The sequence below is a fragment of the Erigeron canadensis genome, chromosome 1 (assembly GCF_010389155.1).
Source record: "Erigeron canadensis isolate Cc75 chromosome 1, C_canadensis_v1, whole genome shotgun sequence".
NCBI lineage: Eukaryota > Viridiplantae > Streptophyta > Magnoliopsida > Asterales > Asteraceae > Erigeron > Erigeron canadensis.
The window spans coordinates 5,893,270-5,917,073 of NC_057761.1; the positions used below are offsets into that span (position 1 = coordinate 5,893,270).

Genomic DNA, 23,804 nt, shown 5'->3' on the forward strand with positions numbered 1-23,804 from the left:
TATAAAGGTTGTGATAACTTTATAACGATTTAGAGAGAAAGAATAGAGAAATTTGATAGAGAGAAAGAAGAAAGGATGAAGTAAAAGAAAAAAAGAGGAGATTAAAATGAAAAAGAAAAATTTGGTTTAAATTTTGGTTAATTGGATCGTTACCAACGTTTACAATTTCTTGAGACTCTCACTTTTCCTCCCGTCCCTTTCCTACCGATCTCACCCACTTTCCCCTCGAGAACGCCGCCTAGAGCGATGTTCACGGCGTTTACAGGGCGTTCCTGACCAAAAAGTTTCTTTTAAGGTCCACACAGTCTAATGCTTTGTGAAAAAACAAACCAACCACGTGGACCAAATTTGTAGTTTATTGTTTACGCAAGTAAAATGATATTGTAAAAACCAACCCAAACAATAACCCCTTGTGATTTGTGAACTATTGAATACCCATCAATCTCTGCAACCAAATAGTTTTGTTTTTGGGTTTTTCTCTGATCAAATTCCAAGATAGAAAAAATGACAATAGAATACCCAGATAAACTCAAGAATTTCTTCAACGAATTAGAAACAAAAAGAACCCTAATCACCATTATCACCGAAACCCACAACAAATTAATCAACAATTTCATATCTTTAGATGAAACCCTAACAAAAAGATCACAAATTTTAGATACCCAGATGGATATTTTCAAGAAAACCACTCAAAAAACCATAGATTCAATAAAATCCCGTGAAAATAGCCTCAGTGATAGAGAATCTAACATGGTTTACAATGTACGGCACTTGAAAGATTCTGCAATGAGGGATATTGTATCAGCCGATGACGACGATGATACGAAGGATAGGACAACGTTGGGGGTGTTGAAAATGTTGTTTAGGAGGATGGATGCCAAGAATTTGGTTAAGTTTTTGTTGGAAAAGAGGAAAGAAGGCGCGTTTAGGGACGAATTGGTTGCGGCGATGGGGGAGGCTGTTGATTTGTTTGCGTTGGTTTTGGAGGCGGTCGAGGAGTTTGTTGAGTTGAAAGTGAGTGGGAGAAAGGTTACTGGGATGGCGGATAGGCGGTGGGTGTATGGGGTATTAGTACAAGCTGCATTGCCGTTGCCGGATGAGATTAGTAGTGTTGGTGGTGGTGGTGGGGTTGGGAGGAGTTTGAAGGACCGGGCAATGGCGGTTTTGGAGATATGGAAAGGGGTTTTGGGTAGTGGCGATGGTGGTGGTGGTGCGGTCGGTTCGGTTGAGGGAGCAATGTTTTTGCAAATGGTGGTTGGGTTTGGATTGAAAGAGAAATTCGATGAAGGGTTTTTGAAGGGATTGGTTTTGGAGTTTGCGAGTAGGAGGGAGATGCCAAAGCTTGCGGTCGCTTTAGGATTTCAAGACAAAATGAATGGTTAGTGTTTCTACAGAAACCCGCTTGAATTTGAGTTTGTGATATTTTTGACTTGTTAGTGTAATGTAGAATTGCTAATTCAATATGATCATTTAATATTAGAATCTTTTTAAAAAATGAATATACTGATTCAAGGACACGAAGCTAATGAAATAGATTGATAGTGTGATACTATTGTTGTAGGTTCAAATTGTATTATATCTGTATCTGTATGTAAATTTTTGTATGGTTTCTAACTTTCTATAACCATATAATTGTATAAACTGAAAGGAGTTAAGTGCCTCAATATCCATATTACCCCATGAAGATACATATTTAATGTTAGTTAATTGATTTGTTTTGTTTGTAACATGCTAGTTATTGCTTTTAGAATGAATGACTTATATAAAGTTGTCCTTTGAATATCACTAACCAGTAGGTTTCTCTTTAGATCATTACGATATTGAGTTAATAGTTACAAGCCAAACATGTCTGAAGTAAAAAGTTCATATTTTTTCTAGCCTAATGTCAAATAGCATGATCGGGAGGTAAGATAAAACATGGGACTTGCCCAATCGTTATTAACTTCGAGATTTCCATTTTCCATGCATAACCTTAAGATAGAAAAATGGAAAATGGGGTTTGTGGATTTATATATATTAGTGTTTTAGGTTCTACGCCTAGGTTTATTAATTTACATACGAATGTGATTTTTGAAGTTTGCTATAATTTTGAACTCTATATATGTGATGCCTTTGGCTAAAATTTCCTGAATGACTAAATATAGTTTAGTACCGTCGGTCAATTCGGAAGTTGATATGGTGAAGGTGTTAAGTGTTGTTCTTGGTTTACTGTTTGAGTCCATTCTTCCATTTTGCTAATCTTGTAAAGTCCATACTTTCATTTTTAACATTTTACAACATTTATTCAAATTGTGGATGTTAAAATGTTGATTTTTCAACTAGATTCAAAACTGTAAATTGCCTCAATAGGTATAGAGGGAGATGTCATCGACTGTATGTGTATTCCTCTAATGTTCCTTCATTTTTCGTGAATTGTCAAATGTGAATTTTGGTATTATGCTGCAGATCTAGTTGGCACTAAGCCAACTTGTTTTTCATATTAGTCTCTAGCAAAGCAGGAAGATGACTAATATGGAATCTATCACTTTAGTCAAACCATGTATCTCTGTATGAAATTCTGTAGGTATCACCTCGACAATTTATCTAGGACTTTTATTCTCTTCTAGTTGTGGAATCCAACTTACCAGACATTTAACTTGTGTCTACTATTAATGGATGGGTGTCATGTGTCTGTAATAAAGGGTTTACAAACAGGGGATCATAACCTATTACATTGTTTATGATTTCTTCTAAAATAGAAATCGTAAGAATAACTAATACTTTTATTTTATTATTATAAATTTTAATGGTCTATCATGCATTAAGTATGTAAAGCTCCCTGCTAAAATGTATTCCGTAAACAACTTCTTTCTGTTCTTCCCAAAATTATTCTTTTAGATAAAATCCATTGCTTAGATTATACTTTATGACATTCATAATTACCTCTTAATTAGTTTTGCGTTGATAATTTGCTTTTTTTACAAAAAAGTCTTGGTTAGTATTGCTAGTTGAGGCATTGATGTACTTGTGTGATCGGAAAAATGGTTTATAGGTTTGTAGTGGTTTGAAGCATTTTGAAATTGTATCTCTAGCATTTTACCTCCTTGTTTAATGTCATTCTGACTGTGAATAGCTGATACATGCATTTATGTATTGGTAAGGGTAACATACCACTGGGATTGGGTATTATTGTTGTTGTTATTGTTGTTGAGCGTTAACTAGCGTTAACTAGTAGTCAACGGGATAAGTTTATGCTTTACATGTTTTGTTTTTTTGATGTTATGGTAGAAATAGTTGAAGAGTTGGTAAAGACGGGCAAGGGAATCGAGGCAGCCTATTTTGCTTGCGAGGCTGGGTTGACAGAGCAGTTTCCTCCAGTTCCACTACTCAAATCCACTCTTAGGAAACATCGGGAAAAGACTGCTAAGCTTTCATCAACATTGGTATGGGAACACTTTAACAGTACATTTTGCTTCTTTTTTTTTTTTTTTGACTAAAATAGTAAAAAAAAATTAAAGAAAGTTCTATAGGAATTTGAAATAGAAAACATACAATCTTAATGGTGACTGGTCTTAAAAAACTGATCAATGTTACATGGTTGACGAACTTGATTGGATTTATTGAGTGTTAGGAACCTTGTTGATTGGTTCTATAAAGTTTACTGGAAGTTGGATGGTCTTAGTAGTCATTTTAATGTCATTTTAATGTCTATATATAGTGGTTTTTGAAAGTTGGATGGTTTATAAGGTTATTATAAATCAAGAAAGAGTTCATTTCTACGTATTGCAATTCGCGTTAACTTTCAAATCCTTAACTTCAAAAATGTAGCTATTTTTTAAGTATAATGAATGGCATTGGACTTGTAACCGGTTTTCACTCATTATTTATCTCAAAAATGCTGAAAAACGAGTCTTAAAAATAAACCTGTTCATATTTTTTTGGGATTAATAGTTGACATTAGAATCATAATCTTAACCCGACTTCCTATTGCTTGCTTTCAGGAGGATGCCTTAACCGAAGTGAATGTCATTAAAACAGTCTTAAAGTGCATCGAAGACCACAAGCTTGAATCCCACTTTACCATTGACAACTTAGAGAAACGTCTAGCTGAGTTGGATAGGGTCAAACAAAAAAAGAAGACGAATTTTTCAGCTTCCACAAGTGGTGATCGCTTGGGCAAGCGGTCCCGCAGCGAATGGGGTGGTCGTAGTTCTCGGCCACCCAAAGCTATAAGGTTAGCACTTGCTGCCCAGCAAAAAAAACTCCAGGTGCCGCCCTCTACCACTCGATATTCTGCACCATATAACTATGCAAACCCCTATGAGAGCAATCCTGTTGCTCCCTCGTATGGTGGTCAGAGTCCTGGCCGATACGGGCTTCAGCACTCCTACCTTTCTCAAGTGCCAACATCGTTGGCGTCTACATATCAACACTAGTATGCAACTAGAGCAGAAAAGATTGTTGAACTTTCTGTTTATTGTAGTCTTGATTTCTAGCATCTTTTTAAATCGATCAAAGGCTGCCCTTTCTATATTTTGCCTATCTCAATAACAATAGCTATTTACTACTTTGTATAAGTAAGCTATTTAAAAGTATGGTTTTGGCTTCATTATGGTTGTTAAAATTAAGTTACTTTGTTTATTTTTGATGAATTTTGCTGATAAAAAGATAGTGTCCTTTCTTTGTACAACTAAGTGAACAAATGGATATCCAAACACATGTTGCTTTGGACGAAAATGATCACTAATGCCAAAATGGAGTGGAATACATATAAACAACCCAGTTATCTTTGTACATATGCTATATTATAGTGAGAATGAAATTTAATAATCTATTTTATTTATTATTGATAATGGTTAAGTATGATACAAGGTGACTGAACAAAACACGCTCCCTGGGGGTTGTTGCCGAGCAAAAAAACCCGACTCTACATATAAACCCTCTAGGATGGGGCCGTGGGGGTGGCCGTGGTGAGAATGACCTTCATTGATATTTTCGACATTGTGGATTGTGGTTGTGTTCAGCTGGCCTGCACCTAGCTACTCAATGAGGGTGGTTCAGACATGGCTCACCTCACACTCAGTAATCCCATATTTTCACTAATCCCACATCTTCCACCGAAATTGATTAGTTAGCACCTACATTCAAATAATGATGAGCTAAAATTGTTTCTCCAGATTGGAAGGGGGTCAATTCTTGTAACCTCTTGGGTTATGCCGCATAACCTACGAGGTTGCAAGTTTTGGTGGTTGTCGGTTTCGGTTCTGCACCGAAAACCATCTCTAATGAGGATCAGAGTCTCTTACATGTTCGGTTTTTGCTATAAACTTGTGCACAATGGATCTGTAGTACCATCGACCCAATCTGATAATTGCCCTCTTTGAACTCACATTATATTAATTAGTTATAAGCATAAGTGATCATATATATTAGTGGGGGTAATTTGCGGGGCGACTTGTTGGGTAATGGCTCAAATGAAGTCGTGCTTGTATGGGTTGACCTGCAACCACTTTGTATTTAATTTTTTTCAATTCTTGTTTTGCAAAGTATCTGATTCGGTAATCATAATCACAAAAACGATAGAAACTTTGAATGAAAAGGATTTAGGAGGTTGTATGCATCAAAAGTAAATGGTTGACTCTCAACCCATTTGGCCTGTGCAGTCCTGTTCCTTTCTCTTTCAGGTAATCTGTTTTGAACAGATAATGGCAAGAATTATTGCGAAGCAATAATAAAATAATAGCTTATACACATTCAAACATTTGTCAAACATGTTTGTTTTGTGCTCAATACCTTGTTATGCCTTGCAGGAGATGTCAACAATGAGTTGAGCACCAGTAGATCAATTGTAAAGTGCATTGAAGGCCATAAACGTGAATTTCAACTGAGCATGAAGAAGCGGATTACCAAGTTGTAGAAGGTGAAATCAGATGAGTAGAAGACTAATGCTACTCCAAAAAGCAAGCTTGCTTCTAACAAGCAGGTTCCACCCACGGAAGTCTGATGCAGCCACCTGCCGGCTGCTTGAAATCAGAGCACCGGTAGAGCAACTGTAAAATGCGTTGCAGACCGTAGACTTGAATTTCAACTGAGCATGAAGATGGAAAAGATGACATCAGATAAGAAGAAGACTAGTGCTACTTCCAAAATCAAGCCTGAAGCAGTCAAACCCAAGGAGGTCTGATGCAGCCACCTGCAGGTCACTTGAAATCAGCACAGTCTCAAATTCTTTTACAGCCTTCCGTTTGAGAAATGAAGCTTCACTACTCACAGCCACCAGATACCCATCATCACATAGGTACTAAATTAGCATGCATCATCGTGGTCAGGTCTTGCCCGGGCTGGAACTGGTCCTGGAGTTTGGTATAAGGTTTTTCTTATTTTAATTGATACTACAATTAAATTCACTTGATAAGAAAGCTTTGGATGATAACGTCAATTTGGCGGATAACTAAAGAGCTTCACTTCTTTTAATAGAATATGTAGTGATTGTGTAATAGATACTGTTGGTACAGAAAAGCTCATAGGTCAAAGTGACTATGCAGAACATAAAGCTTCACACACATGAACTCGTCATGCATAGCAAGAAATCTAGGCAGAAATAAAAGCCGAATTTATAGAATTGCATGCAGTCACATTCTTGACATTAACAAAACTCACTAATGAAGAATTGACAAAACTCTATGTTTTTTCTGCAGGAAATGAATACACGAAAACTAAACAAAAGTAGGAACCAATTCTTGAGAATAGAGAAGGAAAGCAGGTGCTGATTGGCATCTAAATGGTTTCTATAACCCAATTTTCTGCAAGATGGACATGCCACAAATGATGACTACCGAATAGATGCATGAATCCATGAATAACGCACTTGCTGCGGTTTTGAACAACATGCCCCACTCAAAAGGCGTACCTAGATTATCCAGAAAATCAATCTCAATTGGCGAAGAACCGGTTTTTGTATCCTGCTGGATCATTATCATAGCATCCAAAAGCAGAGGTCCAACAGTGATTGTGATATTAATTAGCAAAAGTAGAATAAGTGGCCTGGATAGTATGATGCTTCTTATAATGTAGTTTCCTAGGATAGGGAATCCTACATGTGACAGTAGAGCTACAATTCCAACAAAAAACGCACACTTGCGGCGTTTATCTTGGGTAGCTAAAATGGCTGGACGCAACTGTCCAGGGCTCAATGTTTTGTATAGATAGATTTGCATATCTGATTTTGGAACCTTTTGGGAAGTAGTTTGATGATTTGATTTGTTGGGAGATGATTGTCTTTCATATGGTTCAGAGGCAGAATCTTTAGCCGACTCAGATTTGCGCATAACAGGTTGAACCTGTTCATCCTGGTTTTCATCTGAATATATATATATATATATATGAAAGTATGTTTAGCATAGATCAGTATGAATTTATTTCTGAATAAAGGTTTATAAATACTAGCATCTAAATAAAAAAATCAAAGCCAATAACCTCAATGCAGTAGTTTGGGTAAATTATAGGTGGCAGTTTCGACCAGTTTGTCAAGACATTACATGATTCGGGTTCTATTTCACCTCTAACGGATCAAGTAGGTAATTCCAACTTGATTAAACATGGATGGGGTCAACTGGTTTGGACGAGTAAACCAAGAAGGTTGGATTAGTGATTAGCACCCTTTCCTTTGTAGACAGAGTCAGGGTTCTATCCCATGCCTTGCAAGGCCGAATGTCCGTTTTTATGTTAGATATAACCTGAAAGCAGCCTCTTTACCTTAGGTAGGGTAAGACTGTCTACATCTCAAACTCCCTCATACACCGTCCGTCGAGGTATTGACACTTAAAACCCGTGGAAGACGGCATTGGGTGTTACTTTAACTTTTTAAAAGAATCAAGAAAAACAGAGAAAATAGTTTGCATATCAACCCTGGCCCAACTTGTTTTAGCCCATAATCAAAGTTACTAGTTCTGACCCATACCTGTTTACATCATTTACCCAACCCGCCCTACCCACCCATTTTGCCACTTCTACAGAAAACAATATCGTAATTTCAGCACCTTAACTATCTACTTTGTGACTACTATTCTGCAATCAAATTCCTTTCCATAATGTGTATGCATACGGAGTTACAAGAACTTTAAAGACTTAAAAATAGCGATTTTCTTACACTTGTAGTATATAATGAAATGGCAATTATAATTAATTCATAAGTCGATTTAAATAGATATCCTAACAAAAAGTCGAACAAAATTGTCACATTTAGCCTTGCGATATGAAAGATGGACCCTGATGTGAGATCGTGTTAGTGTATACTGTTAATTGATATTTTTTACGGTTCATCACAGTTATGACTTTTTTTCTTTCAATTTCTTACCAATTCTAGACTACGATTGCTATAAAGATTTGATAAACAATAAAAATATGTACAATTATAGTTCTCTATTTTGAGATAACAAAGGAAAAACCTAGATCAATAAACATACAAACACATATCAATGTCTATATATATTTAATAATGATAAAATTATAAGAATATGAATGACATCGAGGGACTGACCTGCGAAGCTAGTAACAGATGGAGGGCAAGATGCATTATAAGAATGATGAGATTGAGCTGCAGACGACGATGAAGAAGAAGAAGGTTGGTTCATGGGACGGCCGCTGGTGATGAGAGCCAAACGGTCGGATCCTCTCTCAGCGATTCTGCGACGTCTAGCGGTTGGGTCGTTAACGTTGTTGGTTTTGCCACCTTCACTCGCCATCTTTGCCAAAACTCTACCACTATCTATCCCCGGAGACACACTTATGTTTTTCTACGTATGATTTGCTTTCATTTCAAATGTCCATGCACAATACAATTATTACTTGTTTAAAAGAATAAATTTCTAATTAAAGGGGGGGTGTTTTGGATTATTAAAAAGTATTTTTATAGTAAGTTATTGTATATGTTTGAGCGTTATACAAAATTAATATGATTCATTGTAAAATGCAAAAAACACACCCATTAGACAAACCAACGCTACTATTTAAACGCATTGTATATTTAAACCTATATGTTTGGCCAATTATATGTTTTTGACTTTGTATATTCATTGAACATATTTAAACGCATTGGTGTAAATTTGTTATCTACTTGTTTAATTGGACTTTGTTGTTGAATGCGCATCATTAGTTCCCCAAATCCTCTCAATGCGCCGCATTGCTCATCTATGTACTTCCATACTTCAATGCACGTAATTCCTTATAAATATATGAATGTGCGACATTGATACTCTGGTGTGTCGCCTTGAGTATGTTGACATCTAGCGCGCCGCATTAAAGAACTAATTGGCCGCTTCCAAAGCTTTCAGTTCTTCATTTACTCCAGAATTACTATCTCCGCTTCATCCATTTCATCTCTTCTCTTGTAGTTTTGGACTATTTCGCATCATTTTTGATGTTTTGTATCTTTCCTAACAACCTGTGTCTAAAATCACTCAAACACCCAAATACCCCAAGTACCAAATTTGTTTTTATCAATGACCGTTTTTGTTATATTTTTGGCACTCCCATATATGCTTTATAGTTTCCTTCTTTTTCTTCGGTTAAGTCTTATTACCATTGTCTGGTGTATATTTGAACCACAAACTGACTATAATTAGAAACTGCAATGAACAGATCCATCATACGATCATTAGTTATTTCCATAATTCTATTAACTACATTAGAAAATAATGGCCTTAAACTTAACAAGGATGGTGCTTGCTTTGTCTTCGTTTATTTTCATTGTGGTTAGCTTGTCTTACGAAACCATGATAGTGGCATATGCCCAAAGGCCATACAACCATGCCCGTCGACTAGGTTTCTTTTCTTTCTTCTCTTCTCAAAATAATTAGGTCGATCATGTTTTGTAGGTTAGAAAAAAAAAAAAGACGGTATGGAATAATAATTCCTATGGCATGAAAAAATTGTTCGTTTGTTATTAATTTATGGAATGGAATAGTTAACTCCATGATGAATCACATTCCTTATTGAAGAATCCTGAATTTGACCATGATATACAAAAGCCACCTTGAGAATGGGACGGGCCATGGCCCCTTTTAGACTTTGTTTCTTTACATCCGATATATCCTATATATGTATATTAATCTTGATAACTGTCTTTACTATCTGTTGATCCATCATGGTTAAAAGACATACCTATAGACCCAATGTTTGATCATTAGAACATGTCACTTGAGGCTAAAACAAGTAACATTTATGTTTTCTGTAAGGAACTTTGCAATATGTATAGGTTTCCTTACATATTACTTTATCTTAATATATTATTTAGATCCTTGAAAGTAACTTTATAGGTAAAGTTGAGGGATTGTTGACCTTTATATTAAATTCAAGGGTCAAGATTTAAAAGTAATATTTAAATCTTAACCCTTAATTTAAATTCAAAGGTCAAGATCATCAACTTCACCTATAAAGTTTCTTTCAACTTTAGATGATCTTGATCAAATATATATTGCTTCTCTTACATTCATGGGGGTTTTTGTCTAATTGATCAAATGAAAAAAAATAGAAAGGACATGTGAGAGAGTAATATGGCATCGATCATTTACTCATATTTTAATTTTCTTGATGCAAAAAACACATTATCACTCTTTCCTCCTTAATAATATTCTTTAAAACCGATATTGGCAATTTACTTTTCGCTACTATTACACTTTTCAACCCTCTCTCATTTTTTTTTCTCTTTACACTAAGGATAGAAATATTTAGGGTATGTTTGTTATGCTAGAATGGGGCCAAGAATGGATTCACATATTCCATTCAATTAGAAAAATGATGTTTGTTTAAAGCCCATGAAAAGAAAGACCCATTATCTCCATAATACAAATCCATCTTTTCTATTCAACCTGTTTAAGTTAACAATGAAGATAAATTAATAAGGGTTTTTGATGTTCTTGAGGGTTAAGAGTGAGTAATGCTCACTGATATGTTTCTTAAAGACCATTTAGAAGTAGTATTTTTAATTTCATGTCTCATGGCTTGCAATGTCTGTAATGACTAATCTATAACTTTTGGTTGTTTGTCTGTTTAAGTTAACAACTTTCTTTCGCTTTCAAAAATTGCCATGAAGTTGGTTTTTCAGTTTTTAATTTGGTTTCCATATCCATAGTTTAGATAAATATAGAATAGATAGGAGGGGCATTTTGGGGAAGTACTTAAAATCAATATTGAAAATTTCAATTTCAATGTTAAAAATCTAGAGAAAATCTGCTTTATAATATAGCATAGATAGATATAGATATACATACAAATACATAACAGTGGGACCTTGAAAATCGGGGCAAATTTCTACATGGAGCCTGAATTTGTTACGCCATTAGATTAGATTAAAGCAAAATGTAATAAAAATAAGCAATGCAGGATGGATGGGTTCACGAAAACGGGATAAATATAAGAATGATTAATGATAATAATTATAATAGAATATATATGTATATGTGTATATATATATAGATACCGGTGGTTCCAAGAAGGATAAGAGCAAGTCTGCGGGGAGTAGTGGTATAAGCAGAAGCAGTGCATACATTCCGTTTTATACTTAAAGAAGATTGATGTTGATAATTACAAGGACTAAAAATGTGTAAACATGAAGAAGAAGAAGAAGAAGACGCCATTTTTGGCTGTGGGATGCGGCAGCCTCTCTTCGATTACTACCCACGTGTTTCGGTCGGATATACGCCAGTTGCAACTTGTAACCGTGTAAATTGGTTCGGGGCCCCACCCAGATCTGTGGGATGCGGCAGCCTCTCTTCGATTACTACCCACGTGTTTCGGTCGGATATACGCCAGTTGCAACTTGTAACCGTGTAAATTGGTTCGGGGCCCCACCCAGATTTGGTAGGAGTGTAATAAAAAATATACTTAATTTGAAAACTACTATTTTTTTTTTATATAAAAAAATAGTTCGATTTAAATATTTGAATGAAGATTATTAAGGGTATGTTTGGTTGGACTGAATGTAATAATAACAACGGAATGCAATGTATGATGGAATGGAATGAAATGAATAATGGAATAGGTCATTACCATTCCATCTTCATGTTTGGTTGCCACATTGGAATGGAATAAATCATTAAAACATGTTGTAGGAATTAACATAAATAGCCTTGTTAAATGAACTTTGCCTATCAAAATTAGAACTCGTTTTTAGCTATAAAACATTAAAATAGATACTTATTTTCATATTAATTAATAATGCAATCAAACAAAATTATCACATTATCATCAAAATATCAAAAACTTTTTCTAAGTTAAAATACTAATATATTTCATCAAATCTGGGTGGGGCCCCGAACCAATTTACACGGTTACAAGTTGCAACTGGCGTATATCCGACCGAAACACGTGGGTAGTAATCGAAGAGAGGCTGCCGCATCCCACAGCCAAAAATGGCGTCTTCTTCTTCTTCTTCTTCATGTTTACACATTTTTAGTCCTTGTAATTATCAACATCAATCTTCTTTAAGTATAAAACGGAATGTATGCACTGCTTCTGCTTATACCACTACTCCCCGCAGACTTGCTCTTATCCTTCTTGGAACCACCGGTATCTATATATATATACACATATACATATATATTCTATTATAATTATTATCATTAATCATTCTTATATTTATCCCGTTTTCGTGAACCCATCCATCCTGCATTGCTTATTTTTATTACATTTTGCTTTAATCTAATCTAATGGCGTAACAAATTCAGGCTCCATGTAGAAATTTGCCCCGATTTTCAAGGTCCCACTGTTATGTATTTGTATGTATATCTATATCTATCTATGCTATATTATAAAGCAGATTTTCTCTAGATTTTTAACATTGAAATTGAAATTTTCAATATTGATTTTAAGTACTTCCCCAAAATGCCCCTCCTATCTATTCTATATTTATCTAAAATAACTATAATACCCTTTCTCTCTCCTCAAATCTCAACCAATCATCCTTTTTCTCTCTCCTCTATAATCATTTATTCCCCCAATTCATTCAAAATCTTTTATCTCAAAAACCGTACATCGATAAATTATAAAAATTGTATGGGTGTTCTTAAAATTTCATGCTCTTTCATTAAAAATGTCATTCAATATACTTTCGACAAATTTTTAAATCCGAGGGCGGAGCCCGTACGGCTAAGGCATTTGACTATCAAACTCTATGACATATGAACTCCTATAACCTATCATACTCTATGACCTAGGTATCACCCCACCATCTCACCACCGCAACGCGCGGGTACTTGCTCTCGTACTATATTATAAAGCAGATCTCTCTGTTTACAAGTTAAGTTTCAACATTTACTTTCCCAAAATGCCCATATTTCAATTTTATATTTAACTAACATCCTTTCTCTCTCCTCAAATCTTAACCAATCATTTGTTTTCTCTCTCCTCCATAAATCATTTATTCCTCCAATTCATTCAAAATCTTTTATCTCAAAAACCGTACATCGATAAATTATAAAAATTATATAGGTGTTCTAAAATTTCATGCTCTTTCATTAGAGATGTCATTAGATATACTTTCGACGAATTTTTAAATCCGAGGGGGGAGCCCGTACGGCTAAGGCATTTGGCTATCACACTCTATGACCTATCACCCCCATCATCTTACTGCCGCAACACGCGGGTACTTGCTCTCGTATATATATATATATATATATATAGATATAGAAGTCCATTTTGTTAGCAGTAAAATAATCAGAATTCTTTGTTTTCTCTAATAATTTTGAGATACATTCTAAGAAAATAATAGAAAAGTGTGTCTAAACTCAAGCATAGTCCGGTATTATGCGTATAATTTAGGGCCCGTTCTTTTTTGTAATCATTAAGTGCTGAATGTATTAACTGGCTGAATGTATAAATAATGTCTGTATGTATTAAGTAAAAAATAGGTAATTGACGGTTATTTTCTTATTAAGTAAAATAAAACATGAAATTTGACTGAATGCACATTAAGTTCTTAATCATTAAGTATATTAAGTAAAAAAAGAACAGTTGGACATTGATTGATATATTTATTGATATAAAAAATAAAAATAAAAATTCGGCAATGTAACTTTAGCGAGACCGGAATGCCACTAAGTAGGTCTAGGGCCGTCTAGGTAGTTTTGAAAGATGGCCAATGTGGCAATTTTCTTTTATCAAATGTATCAAAATGTTAACCGTGTATATTAGTCTTATATTACGGTATTGTTATAAATAATGTAATTTATTTGGTAAATTCTACAGTCATACCTCAGTTACAGTTATCTGGAGTGAATGCATCCAAACTGCTGACCTCTGATACTAGCCCTATCACGGAGGATAATGCATTTGATTGGTCCAGAAAAGATAATAGAAAGATGTTGCATGTTGTTTATCGTGTCGGGGATTTGGAGAAAACTATCAAGTATTGAGTTGAGCCTTATATGTATAAACTGTGTTTTTATCTTGAATTGCTCCTTGAAATTGCATGTTTACTTCAAGTTTGTTGTTTCAGGTTTTATACCGAGTGTTTGGGTATGAAAGTGTTAAGGCAACGTAACATACCGGAAGAAAGATATGCAAATGCTTTCTTGGGATATGGACCTGAGAAGGAATATAATTTTGTTGTCGAACTTACTTACAGTATGTAACCTCTATGAACCTAATTGTAGCTACATAGTTCCAAGAAAGTTGGATATTATTGAACGCTTTTTAGGTGTTTATAACTAACGGGTAAGTTTCATTCGGGACGCAAAAAACTTGAGACTGTGCTCCTAGATTAAAAAATGAAGGGTCAAGATTGGATAATCACATGTGAAGTAAGGCATGCACATTTGGTTAGCGTATATAACATGAGATTACTAAATGTCTTGGTCCTAGGAATTTCATTTGGTGATTGAATTTAACAGTCTATTTTTGGTTTAATTACGCCATTAGTTTGCTGCTGATCTTGGCTTTAATTTATATGTCCATGCAGATTATGGAGTTGACAAGTATGATATCGGATCTGGTTTTGGACATTTTGGTATTGCTGTTCAGGATGTAAGTTATTTTGATATAGTAACGATTATGATAATGGCGTTCATCTTTTCTTCTTGTTCTTTATTAATAGCATGTAATTTACCTAACTTCTTTGTAGCAGACACCAACATTTTTATATGGTAATCTGTACTGGTATCTATAATTTTTTTGATTATAGCTGACTTCCAGTTACAAGCATCTCTCTTTAGGTTGCTAAAACAGTGGATCTTGTAAAAGCCAAGGGAGGAAAAGTAACCAGAGAACCTGGTCCAGTCAAAGGTGGTAGTACTGTAATTGCCTCCATTGAAGATCCAGATGGCTACACATTTCAGCTCCTTGAGAAAAGGCGTCGAATTCCCCAGCCTCTATGTCAAGTGATGTTAAGAGTAGGAGATATTGACCGTTCCATTAAGTTCTATCAGCAGGTAGACCCTCGTACATATAGTTGAATTTGCTACGGAAACTTTTTTTTGCATGTACTGGTTCTAAATTAATGTCCCGCCCTTTCTTATTTGTGAAGGCATATGGTATGGAACTCCTTAGGAAAAGAGATGAACCTGAGTACAAGGTGATTTTCTTGATTATATGTTTTTACAGTATCAAAATTAACTTGTAATTAGTAGTTCTTTCATTAAAATATCAAATAAGCTTCACCACCATTAAAGATTTAAGTTTTCCAAAGAACCAAATGTATGCCCACTTTAATCAGACATCAAACTTTTGAGGTCTGTGTGATGTCATCTATCTGGTGTAATGCTTTTCAGTACACCGTAGCCACAATGGGTTATGGCTCTGAAGATGAAACTGCAGTTTTGGAGCTGACATACAACTATGGTATCACAGAATATGACAAAGGAAATGGTTATGGACAGGTGAATAATTACAGATTCTCAAAATATGAAATTTACACCCTGATAGACAGATTCTTTTAGCAATCAAAAGCCTTGATGATTTCTATTTTATTTAAACCAGATTGCGATTGGTACCGATGATGTATATAAGACTGCAGAAGTTGTTAAACTGTTTGGTGGTGACATAGTACTTGAACCTGGGCCCTTGCCGGTTATCAACACAAAGATAACAGCCTGTTTGGATCCAGATGGTTGGAAATCGGCAAGTTTTCTCTTTCTTTCCTATTAGTACATAGACCTTGTTTTACCTTGAAATAAAGTGTAGTGCCAGTTTTTTTTTTCTCTTGCATATACTATTTGCTTAAGTTTTAGCTGCATTTATGGGTATATATAATCACCATCATCCCTGAACTGGACTCATAAATTTTCCATGCTATGTTTTTTTGAAAGGTCAAAATCTCTATGTAAACCCATAAGAGTAAACGGGGCAGGTTTTCCCTGTTCAGTCACCGGGGGAATGCGAGTCTTTGACGCGAATGTACCCGGCCTAAATAGGGTATCCCTGTGACTGTTACCACTAAGATGTTTACCGACGGAGGTTCGAGACTAAGACCTCTTGTGAGGATATCAGGCCGCCTGACCACTAAGTCATCTTGTTGAAAACCCATAAGAGTATTTTCATTTTTATGGGGTCAATAACAAAATAAAGTGCATGCCAAAGATAGACCAACAAGGGAGAGTGAATTGTAGCTTAATATAAAATATATTTTACTTTTTGAGAAGAGGGTCAATTTTTCAACCCATTTGTGTGAAATGGGTCACCTTGGGTTATGAAAGCAATGAAGGGTAATGTGCCCAAAATTAATTAAATAGGATGAAACAGAAATAAAGCAAACGGGTTTGAAAAGCTAGAATTACCCAAAGTATCATCCTAAATTGCTTTTATTAAATAGATCATCATTTTATTCGTAATATATAGGGGTGGGAACGAGCCGAGCTGAGTCGAGTCGAGTTTCAGTATATTTAGGCTTGTTTGTTTATTTATTACTCGAATCGAGCTCGAGCGTATAAATATTCAAAATTGAGCTCGAGCTCGACTCGACTCATTAGTGTTCGAGCTCGAGCTCGAAGCTCGTATATATAGTTATTTGAATACTTGTAAGATTAACTTAGTTCGAGTTTCGTTTCCATTTTAGTAGGTGGAGCTCAATTCGAGCTCTAGCTTGAAGCTCATATATATAGTTATTTGAATACTTGTAGGATTAACTTAGTTCGAGTTTCGTTTTCATGTTTAGGAGCTAGAGCTCAAGCTCGATTAGCTCGTGTTATAGAGCGGTACATGTTACCATTAAACATTTATCGATCCTCATTCGTGTATACTCAGAACTTTGATCACATAACTATGAATAGAAACAATCTATTAAAATGACTAATATTGAAATAAAGTTAATTACTTTATACATATAGTTATATGTTATCATTATAGAAAGAACTTTGGACAAAATCAAGTATATGATATTCGTTTTCGTTAGGATACCTAATATGTATTAGTTATCAAATATGTTACCATCAAACATTTTATCGATCCTTATTCGTGTATAATTGAAACTTTGATTACATTACTATGAAAATGATCCATTAAAATAATCACTATTGAAATAACGTTATTCAAAGCATACATGTAGTAATATGTTATCGTTATAGGTCAACCTTTAGACAATATATATATATATATATATACACACCAATCATAATTTTGATAGATCATTTTTATTCATGGTAATATGATGAGAAGTTTGATTGTATTTTTGCATTTATCCTAAAATGAGTTATCTCACAAAAACTAAAATGAATAATAAGATGTTATTTTAATTATACATAAGAAAGATTTAGATAAAACATATTCTATTTATATTTTTTAAAGAATATGTATTGGTTATCAAAATCATAAGTTAGAAAAAAGTTAATATGTTAAGAGAAAGCGACACATATCACATTACTTGGAAGTTGAAATAAATTTGAAAAAAAAAAGTTTAATACATTATTAAAGTATTAAGTCTCGAATTTTGTATTTATTTAAGTAATATATAAACAAAATGGATAGTAATGGTTAAAGACTTAGAGCTTTTATTTAAAATATATGCAAGGATAATAATAAAAAGATGGTTGTCCTTAGTGGTTAAAGTGTCATCCATTAAACTTGGAGGTCATGGGTTCAACTCTCCTTACTAATATATAAGTGATATTTTTAAACTTCTATGCCAAGGCTCGAGTAGCTCGACTAGTCGAGTAGCTCGTAAAGCTCGTTCGGATCGAAAAAGTAATCGATCTTTCGAGCGAGCCGAGCCCAATTTATTTTTTTAAAGCTCGGCTCGTCTAACTAATCGAGCTCGTTTTTTTGTTCGAGATCGACTCGAACTCGAAATAGTTAAACTCGAACTCGGTTTAAACGAGTTCGAGCTCTAGCAGCTCGCGAACAGCTCGCTCGATTACCACCCCTAGTAATATAGTTGTAAGTTTAAAGTTGGTGACATTCCAGTATTAGACTGAATTATTTATCTGTACAGAGTTACAGACATCTAGCATTTGAATACTTGAAGCCACTTATAGTAATTTTAGCTTTTTACTTATTTCTCCGACATTTTACATATTTCAGGTCTTTGTTGATAACATTGATTTCATGAAAGAACTAGAGTGAGGAAACTTCGTTGATATTTGAACTGAGCAGCCATCATGTATTGACGAAATCTATCTATAGAGTTTGCACTGACACTTGATGTCCTGCCAATGCTTTTATAATAGATCCACTCTTATTTGTAAACACAATCACTCAAATAGTTATGATCCACTCACTGTACAATTCCAAAACTTGAAGTTTGACACATCTAGAATTGCTATACAAGCCTGTGGACAGCTGATCTGCAACTTCAAGATACAGTCTGCTATGTAAATCGTGCCATATTGGCTCGGCAGTTCAATAAATGTTGCAAGCCCTCTATCCACTTTTGTTTTTCATCTTTGGTGCTGCATTCGAACTGTATTATTCTTTCTGAGGTTTCTATCCCGAAATATTGTCTTTGTTCATTACTATCATCCATCTCTCTTCCAGGCCATGCTAAGACATCAGGATACACTCCGGAGATTACAACTGCATCAGTATCAATGCTACTCTCAGGTGAAAACAAGTCTACTTTATATATTCTATGACTATGATATAGAGGTAACTAAATGTTTGACCGGTGAAATGGTTCAAAAAAGATAATTTTGGCAGGAGTTAAACAAATGGGGTCAGTTTGGGTTGATCAAAAACATTTTTTTCGGATTTTATCTAATCTTTTGTAAATAAGTATTGGGTCAAATGTGATTACAAAAGTTATTTCTTTACTTCGTACAATAGTAAATTTTTTCTAAACAAATAAGATGATTTAATAGGTTTCGTGCGTTAGTTATATTCTTTGGTGATTTTTGACACATTTCCTTTTTGTGATTTTAACCCAGTTGACTGTATAGAGACAAAACATAACCCAAATCAACCCATTTAAAAGTAAATCAGCAAAATTGCCACCTCTACTGTAATATTATATAGTTCTTACACTTCTTTTTCTTTGTAAAAGTTCCTGCCATGTGCTTGCTTTTCAGTTTTGCTACAACCTGTTGGGCATCCATGGTTATTAGATGCTAGTGAAATATCATAACATTAGACTTGCAAAACTGAAACTGTATGTAACTAGGCATGCCTATGTGGATACGTTGTTATAACCTGCGATAGTTGAACTCCTGATGACTCTTGATGCATTCAAATGTTTTACAAGAATCCTGGTTAACTACAACCTTTAATGTTTTATAATACACACATTGCACTATGGTGTTGTATCCCAATTTATACTTGATCTAAAACTCCAGGTAGAAAATTCATGTCAATTTTAAAAATCAACAAATGGAGGAAGTTTAGGCATTTTCTCAATTATGATGATGTGTACTTTATTGCCCACATCTATACTAATCTTATGCCAAATTAAGGATAGTATGGTAAACAGAAACAAATAGCTGGACATAGTTCTCGCTTGTAATATTGTTACAAGAAGATTCTTCATATCAATATGACAATTACCTGCCATTTTGTGTTGACCTTAAAAGAAACTTGCTTCCAATGAAGATCTCCTGTATCAATAATCACACACGAGTTTAATAATTACCTTAAGTGCATGTGGGTATTGCTCTACATAGTCTGTATGAGTTTACCTTTCCTTGTAAGCTTTAAAAGTTCCCCCCCTTTTGAAACAAAGTTCAAAGCTGCCATGACATTTATTTCTTTGCCTTCCTCAACCTGTTCCTCTGTTAAAGCCATGGTTGTAGCTCCCTTCTGCTGCCTTGCTCGTAATGTGGCAGCTCCTCTCAATGCTGTAATAATTTGTCAATATTATTATAATTGTTTTTAACTAATTATGTGTACGGTCACCCTCAAGTGTTAGTTTAATGAGCATATTTCGTACATATGCACATATTACCGATGATAGCAGGTTAGAATTCATCACATTTAGAAAATAGTTATTACCCGTGGCTGCTCCTGCAGTCAGGGTCATGATGTCACCATTAGTCCTTGCAATTGTTGCAGAATTGACAGCTGACAGTATCTGTTCATGATCAGCTCCCAAATCCTCTGCAATTTCTATGCAATGTGATGCCACTAGAGCTGCTGCTGATGCTATTGCATTTGAAGTTTTCGAACGAGCTGTTTGTTCTCTATTGTTGGTGGGACTTTTGGTTGATGTTGCTGATGTTGCGGTGAGAGCTGCCACAGCAGCAGCAACACCTGCTACAGATATTGCTGCATGCAGTTGAGCATTGTGTGTTCTAATCTCATGCTTCCTCTTCTCTTTCTGATCTTTTATCCATCTGCCCATTGTCCTTCCTTTCATAATGTTCCTGTAAAGCTGTGTAGTGAATTCTTATTATGATAATTATGATTATGATTTTAATTATATTGAAGAAGTTGGTAGTCAAGATAACAGGGTTTGGTCAAACTAGCGTATATACATACCCCGTTTTTAAGCAACTGATGGCTAGACACAAAATCTTGGTTGAGAGCTTGATGAATTAGAAACAGTTCCTGCAACAGATTAAACTCTATCTAAATAATACTCATACGTCAAACTTTATGCGTTAAGAGTTAGATTATGTATTAGTTTACAGAAGTAGTTATTGTAGTTTTATATCCTATTTTGATCTCTTTCTCGAGCAACCACAAGTTTTACTAATGTAAAATCTTCATGATCATGTGCTGGTTAATCAGCATACTGCTTCATTAAGCTGTTCCATGCTGATGTTCAAATTATAGGGCAAAACAGACGGTTCTTTGCTAACTACAATTTAGGAGAGGTAAATGAAACTACCATAGTTAAATACCTAATAAAATTTCTATATTCTTCATAATATTATGCATCTTTTTTCTTATAGATGAAAATGAAACTATATGACACCATTTAGTTGAATCGCGCGAATTATCATTTCAAGATGAGTATCAGGTTTGTTTTACAGTTTTAGAGCATTATTACTCTATGCCATCTTTGCTGAAACAGTATCGTCGCTAACTTAGAAAACAACCTCTTATTGTTCTATTACTTGCACAATAATTATCCGATGGTAATCAATCGACTAAAATAGATTGTTTAGTTTCACATACTGCCAAAAATAGATGTCTCAGAATTGTTTAGGGACAATGGATGTAGCAGAAACTTAACTCCCCCACCCACCTTAAGGGTAGAAGTGAAAGTCCTGTTCGTGCATTATTTTAATCACTCCTTAAATATATATTAGTTTTTGAGTATAGAGGTTACCCCTAGTAAATTGTTTGCTACTAAAGTACCTAAACAATAATTTTGTTGTGTTTATATTATGCTGTTAAAGTACCCAAACAATAATTTTGTTTGCTTATATTAGTCGATTTATGGTAAATTGTAGGAAAAGTGTCACAAAAATCTCTGATCCATAAAGTTAGATTATGTAACGGGACATAAGGATTACTATATAATCACGAGGCAGAAATGTCACCTAAATGAGTTTCTGACTATGATTAAAACTCATGAATCTCAACAAAGCGCTTTAAATATAAAACACGTATAATTACCTTCATTTCATCACTTTTTCTAGGAGAAACTGGAGGGCTATCTGCTTTTGCTAATGTTTTTGGTTGCTGCAGTAAAATGAAACATTTACATTATGTTAATTCTTAATACCTCTTCTTATATATAAAAAAAAACTTTTGGCATTTTGCTTATCTTGAAGAAACGTGTGGGCTACTTTAGGTCATAGAAACATAACTTGCAAAATTCATAATAGCCTTCTAAATCCTTTGACTACTCAAGCTAAGATTTTTTTTTTTTTAGCTATAGTTTTTATGAATTTCAAGAAATTTGATAAAATAAAACTGTTGTGGCAAATAAAATTACCAGTTTTAACGGGTTACTCAAACTGCCCGGCCCTGCCATATAATGTAAAGTCGATTTTCAAGGTGTGTATGTGTATATCCAGGGTTTGTAGGTGCTTATGTAAAAAACACAAGTAACAAGGGATCTTACACGCTCTTCTGGGAGTGTAGAGGTGTGAAGATGAGGTTGATGAGTACCAACGTGGCAAAATAAGCTTTGGGTCTTAGGTTCAACCGAAGTGTGGGAAAGAGCCTTCGATACTTCCACTGATGAAACACTCCATGACCTCCCGAGGAACTCCATTGACTCGGTTGGGGTTTCTGGCAGTGGACATGCTGCTGGTAGCCAATTCTCCACACCTTCCTCTTTTATGTTTTCCAGCCTAGTTGTTCCACACTTCGAGTTTGAATCACACACACTTGTGGACACTGCACATAGTTCATAAAATCCCCCAAAAATATAAACAATTAGTATTTAAGTTGTCTCAACTCTCAAGCCAGATATCATATCTCATACTTTTTTCATGCTTATTAGTTTTAGCCCTTCGTATAAAATTGGGTTACTTACTTTTTGCAACTCCTTCGTGCAGAAAGAGACGAGGTGGCAGCAAGCCAGCAATAAAGAAAACTAACAGGCAGTATCAAGTAGAAACAGGTTCACTTGTGAAGTTTATAGAGGAAGTTGAAGTGTTATATATGGTTGTAGGTGTGTGGTTCATATGGAGTTCAAAATGAACTTTTTCGACTTCTAAGGCTCTGGCTCAGTCCATTTTCTTTATCTTTTGTGGAGCCCAGATTATAAATGCACATTATAGGAACAGGACCCGTAGAATGAAATACAAATATTCAAAAAATGATTAGAAACTCCAACATGCATTTCTCATCTTCATTAGGGCCCTTGTCGCATCATGACATTGTTATAATTTCACTTTGCAAGTCTTGTTTATGTGAGTGTCAAATAAAGGTTTTGTTTTGTCTCCAATGGTTTTTGTTTCTTTTTCTGTAGTTTTGTTCACTTTTTTGGTTTTCATGTGTAAATTGAGCTCCAAATATGAAATTAAAGATCTAGACAAATTAGTCAAATTGAATGGTACTAAGTTACCAAATGGAGGCTGCGCTCTTTATTGTAAGGAAAGATAGGGCAAATGAAATGATAGCAGAACACTTTCTAGGTGGTAAACCGAAAAGGAAGACAAGATAGAAGGGCAAAAAAAGGTGATGTATATGAGTTGGATGGGTGAATTAGGTGTGCACCATTACAAAGCTAGCTCGCATTGCATCCAGATAATTGGATTCAGTTTATGCGTCTACGGTTGTAGGATTGTGGCTCCAAGTAAATGTCAAGTAATAAAAACTTAAAAGGTGGTTGATAGTTTTTCAAGGTGTAATTTTTGAAACCTTAGTGGAGTGATCGGTCATGTCTCAAATCCTATTTAAATGTAAAGTTTTTCAAAGCCTTATGCTAGGCTAATGTGATAAGGTGAGGCTTTCTTACTTTAAAAATCCTGGGTTCAAATTTAAGCATTGCATTTAATTACTAACTTGTA

The 23,804-nt window shown here is 34.8% G+C and overlaps 3 protein-coding genes and 2 long non-coding RNA genes across 5 annotated transcripts; 4 read left to right on the forward strand and 1 right to left on the reverse strand.

The window, feature by feature from the left end:
* Window positions 1-354: 354 nt before the first annotated feature.
* LOC122610146 (FRIGIDA-like protein 4a) lies at window positions 355-4,588 on the forward strand. The gene is made up of 3 exons (XM_043783143.1): window positions 355-1,378; window positions 3,268-3,422; window positions 3,981-4,588. Exons 1-3 carry the CDS (start codon window positions 505-507, stop codon window positions 4,413-4,415), a joined length of 1,464 nt encoding a protein of 487 aa, XP_043639078.1. The 5' UTR covers window positions 355-504; the 3' UTR covers window positions 4,416-4,588.
* Window positions 4,589-5,541: 953 nt separating this feature from the next.
* On the forward strand, window positions 5,542-7,248 carry LOC122585636. Its single transcript, XR_006321745.1, has 2 exons — window positions 5,542-6,277; window positions 6,678-7,248. It is a non-coding gene; the product is annotated as an uncharacterized LOC122585636 (long non-coding RNA).
* Window positions 7,249-12,361: 5,113 nt separating this feature from the next.
* Window positions 12,362-18,845, forward strand: LOC122599123 (lactoylglutathione lyase GLX1-like). The gene is made up of 9 exons (XM_043771582.1): window positions 12,362-12,546; window positions 14,224-14,383; window positions 14,474-14,601; window positions 14,936-15,000; window positions 15,189-15,404; window positions 15,500-15,547; window positions 15,744-15,851; window positions 15,952-16,092; window positions 18,487-18,845. Exons 1-9 carry the CDS (start codon window positions 12,390-12,392, stop codon window positions 18,526-18,528), a joined length of 1,065 nt encoding a protein of 354 aa, XP_043627517.1. The 5' UTR covers window positions 12,362-12,389; the 3' UTR covers window positions 18,529-18,845.
* LOC122599110 (VAN3-binding protein) lies at window positions 18,610-22,917 on the reverse strand. The gene is made up of 9 exons (XM_043771575.1): window positions 22,826-22,917; window positions 22,409-22,686; window positions 21,958-22,023; window positions 20,872-20,940; window positions 20,386-20,764; window positions 20,073-20,231; window positions 19,942-19,991; window positions 19,424-19,481; window positions 18,610-18,978 (listed from the first exon to the last, which is right to left on the reverse strand). Coding segments are annotated over exons 1-9 (1,266 nt in total). The 5' UTR covers window positions 22,827-22,917; the 3' UTR covers window positions 18,610-18,772.
* LOC122599132 lies at window positions 20,759-23,127 on the forward strand. Its single transcript, XR_006323874.1, has 4 exons — window positions 20,759-21,209; window positions 21,288-21,355; window positions 22,362-22,599; window positions 22,848-23,127. It is a non-coding gene; the product is annotated as an uncharacterized LOC122599132 (long non-coding RNA).
* The last annotated feature ends 677 nt before the right edge of the window (window positions 23,128-23,804 follow it).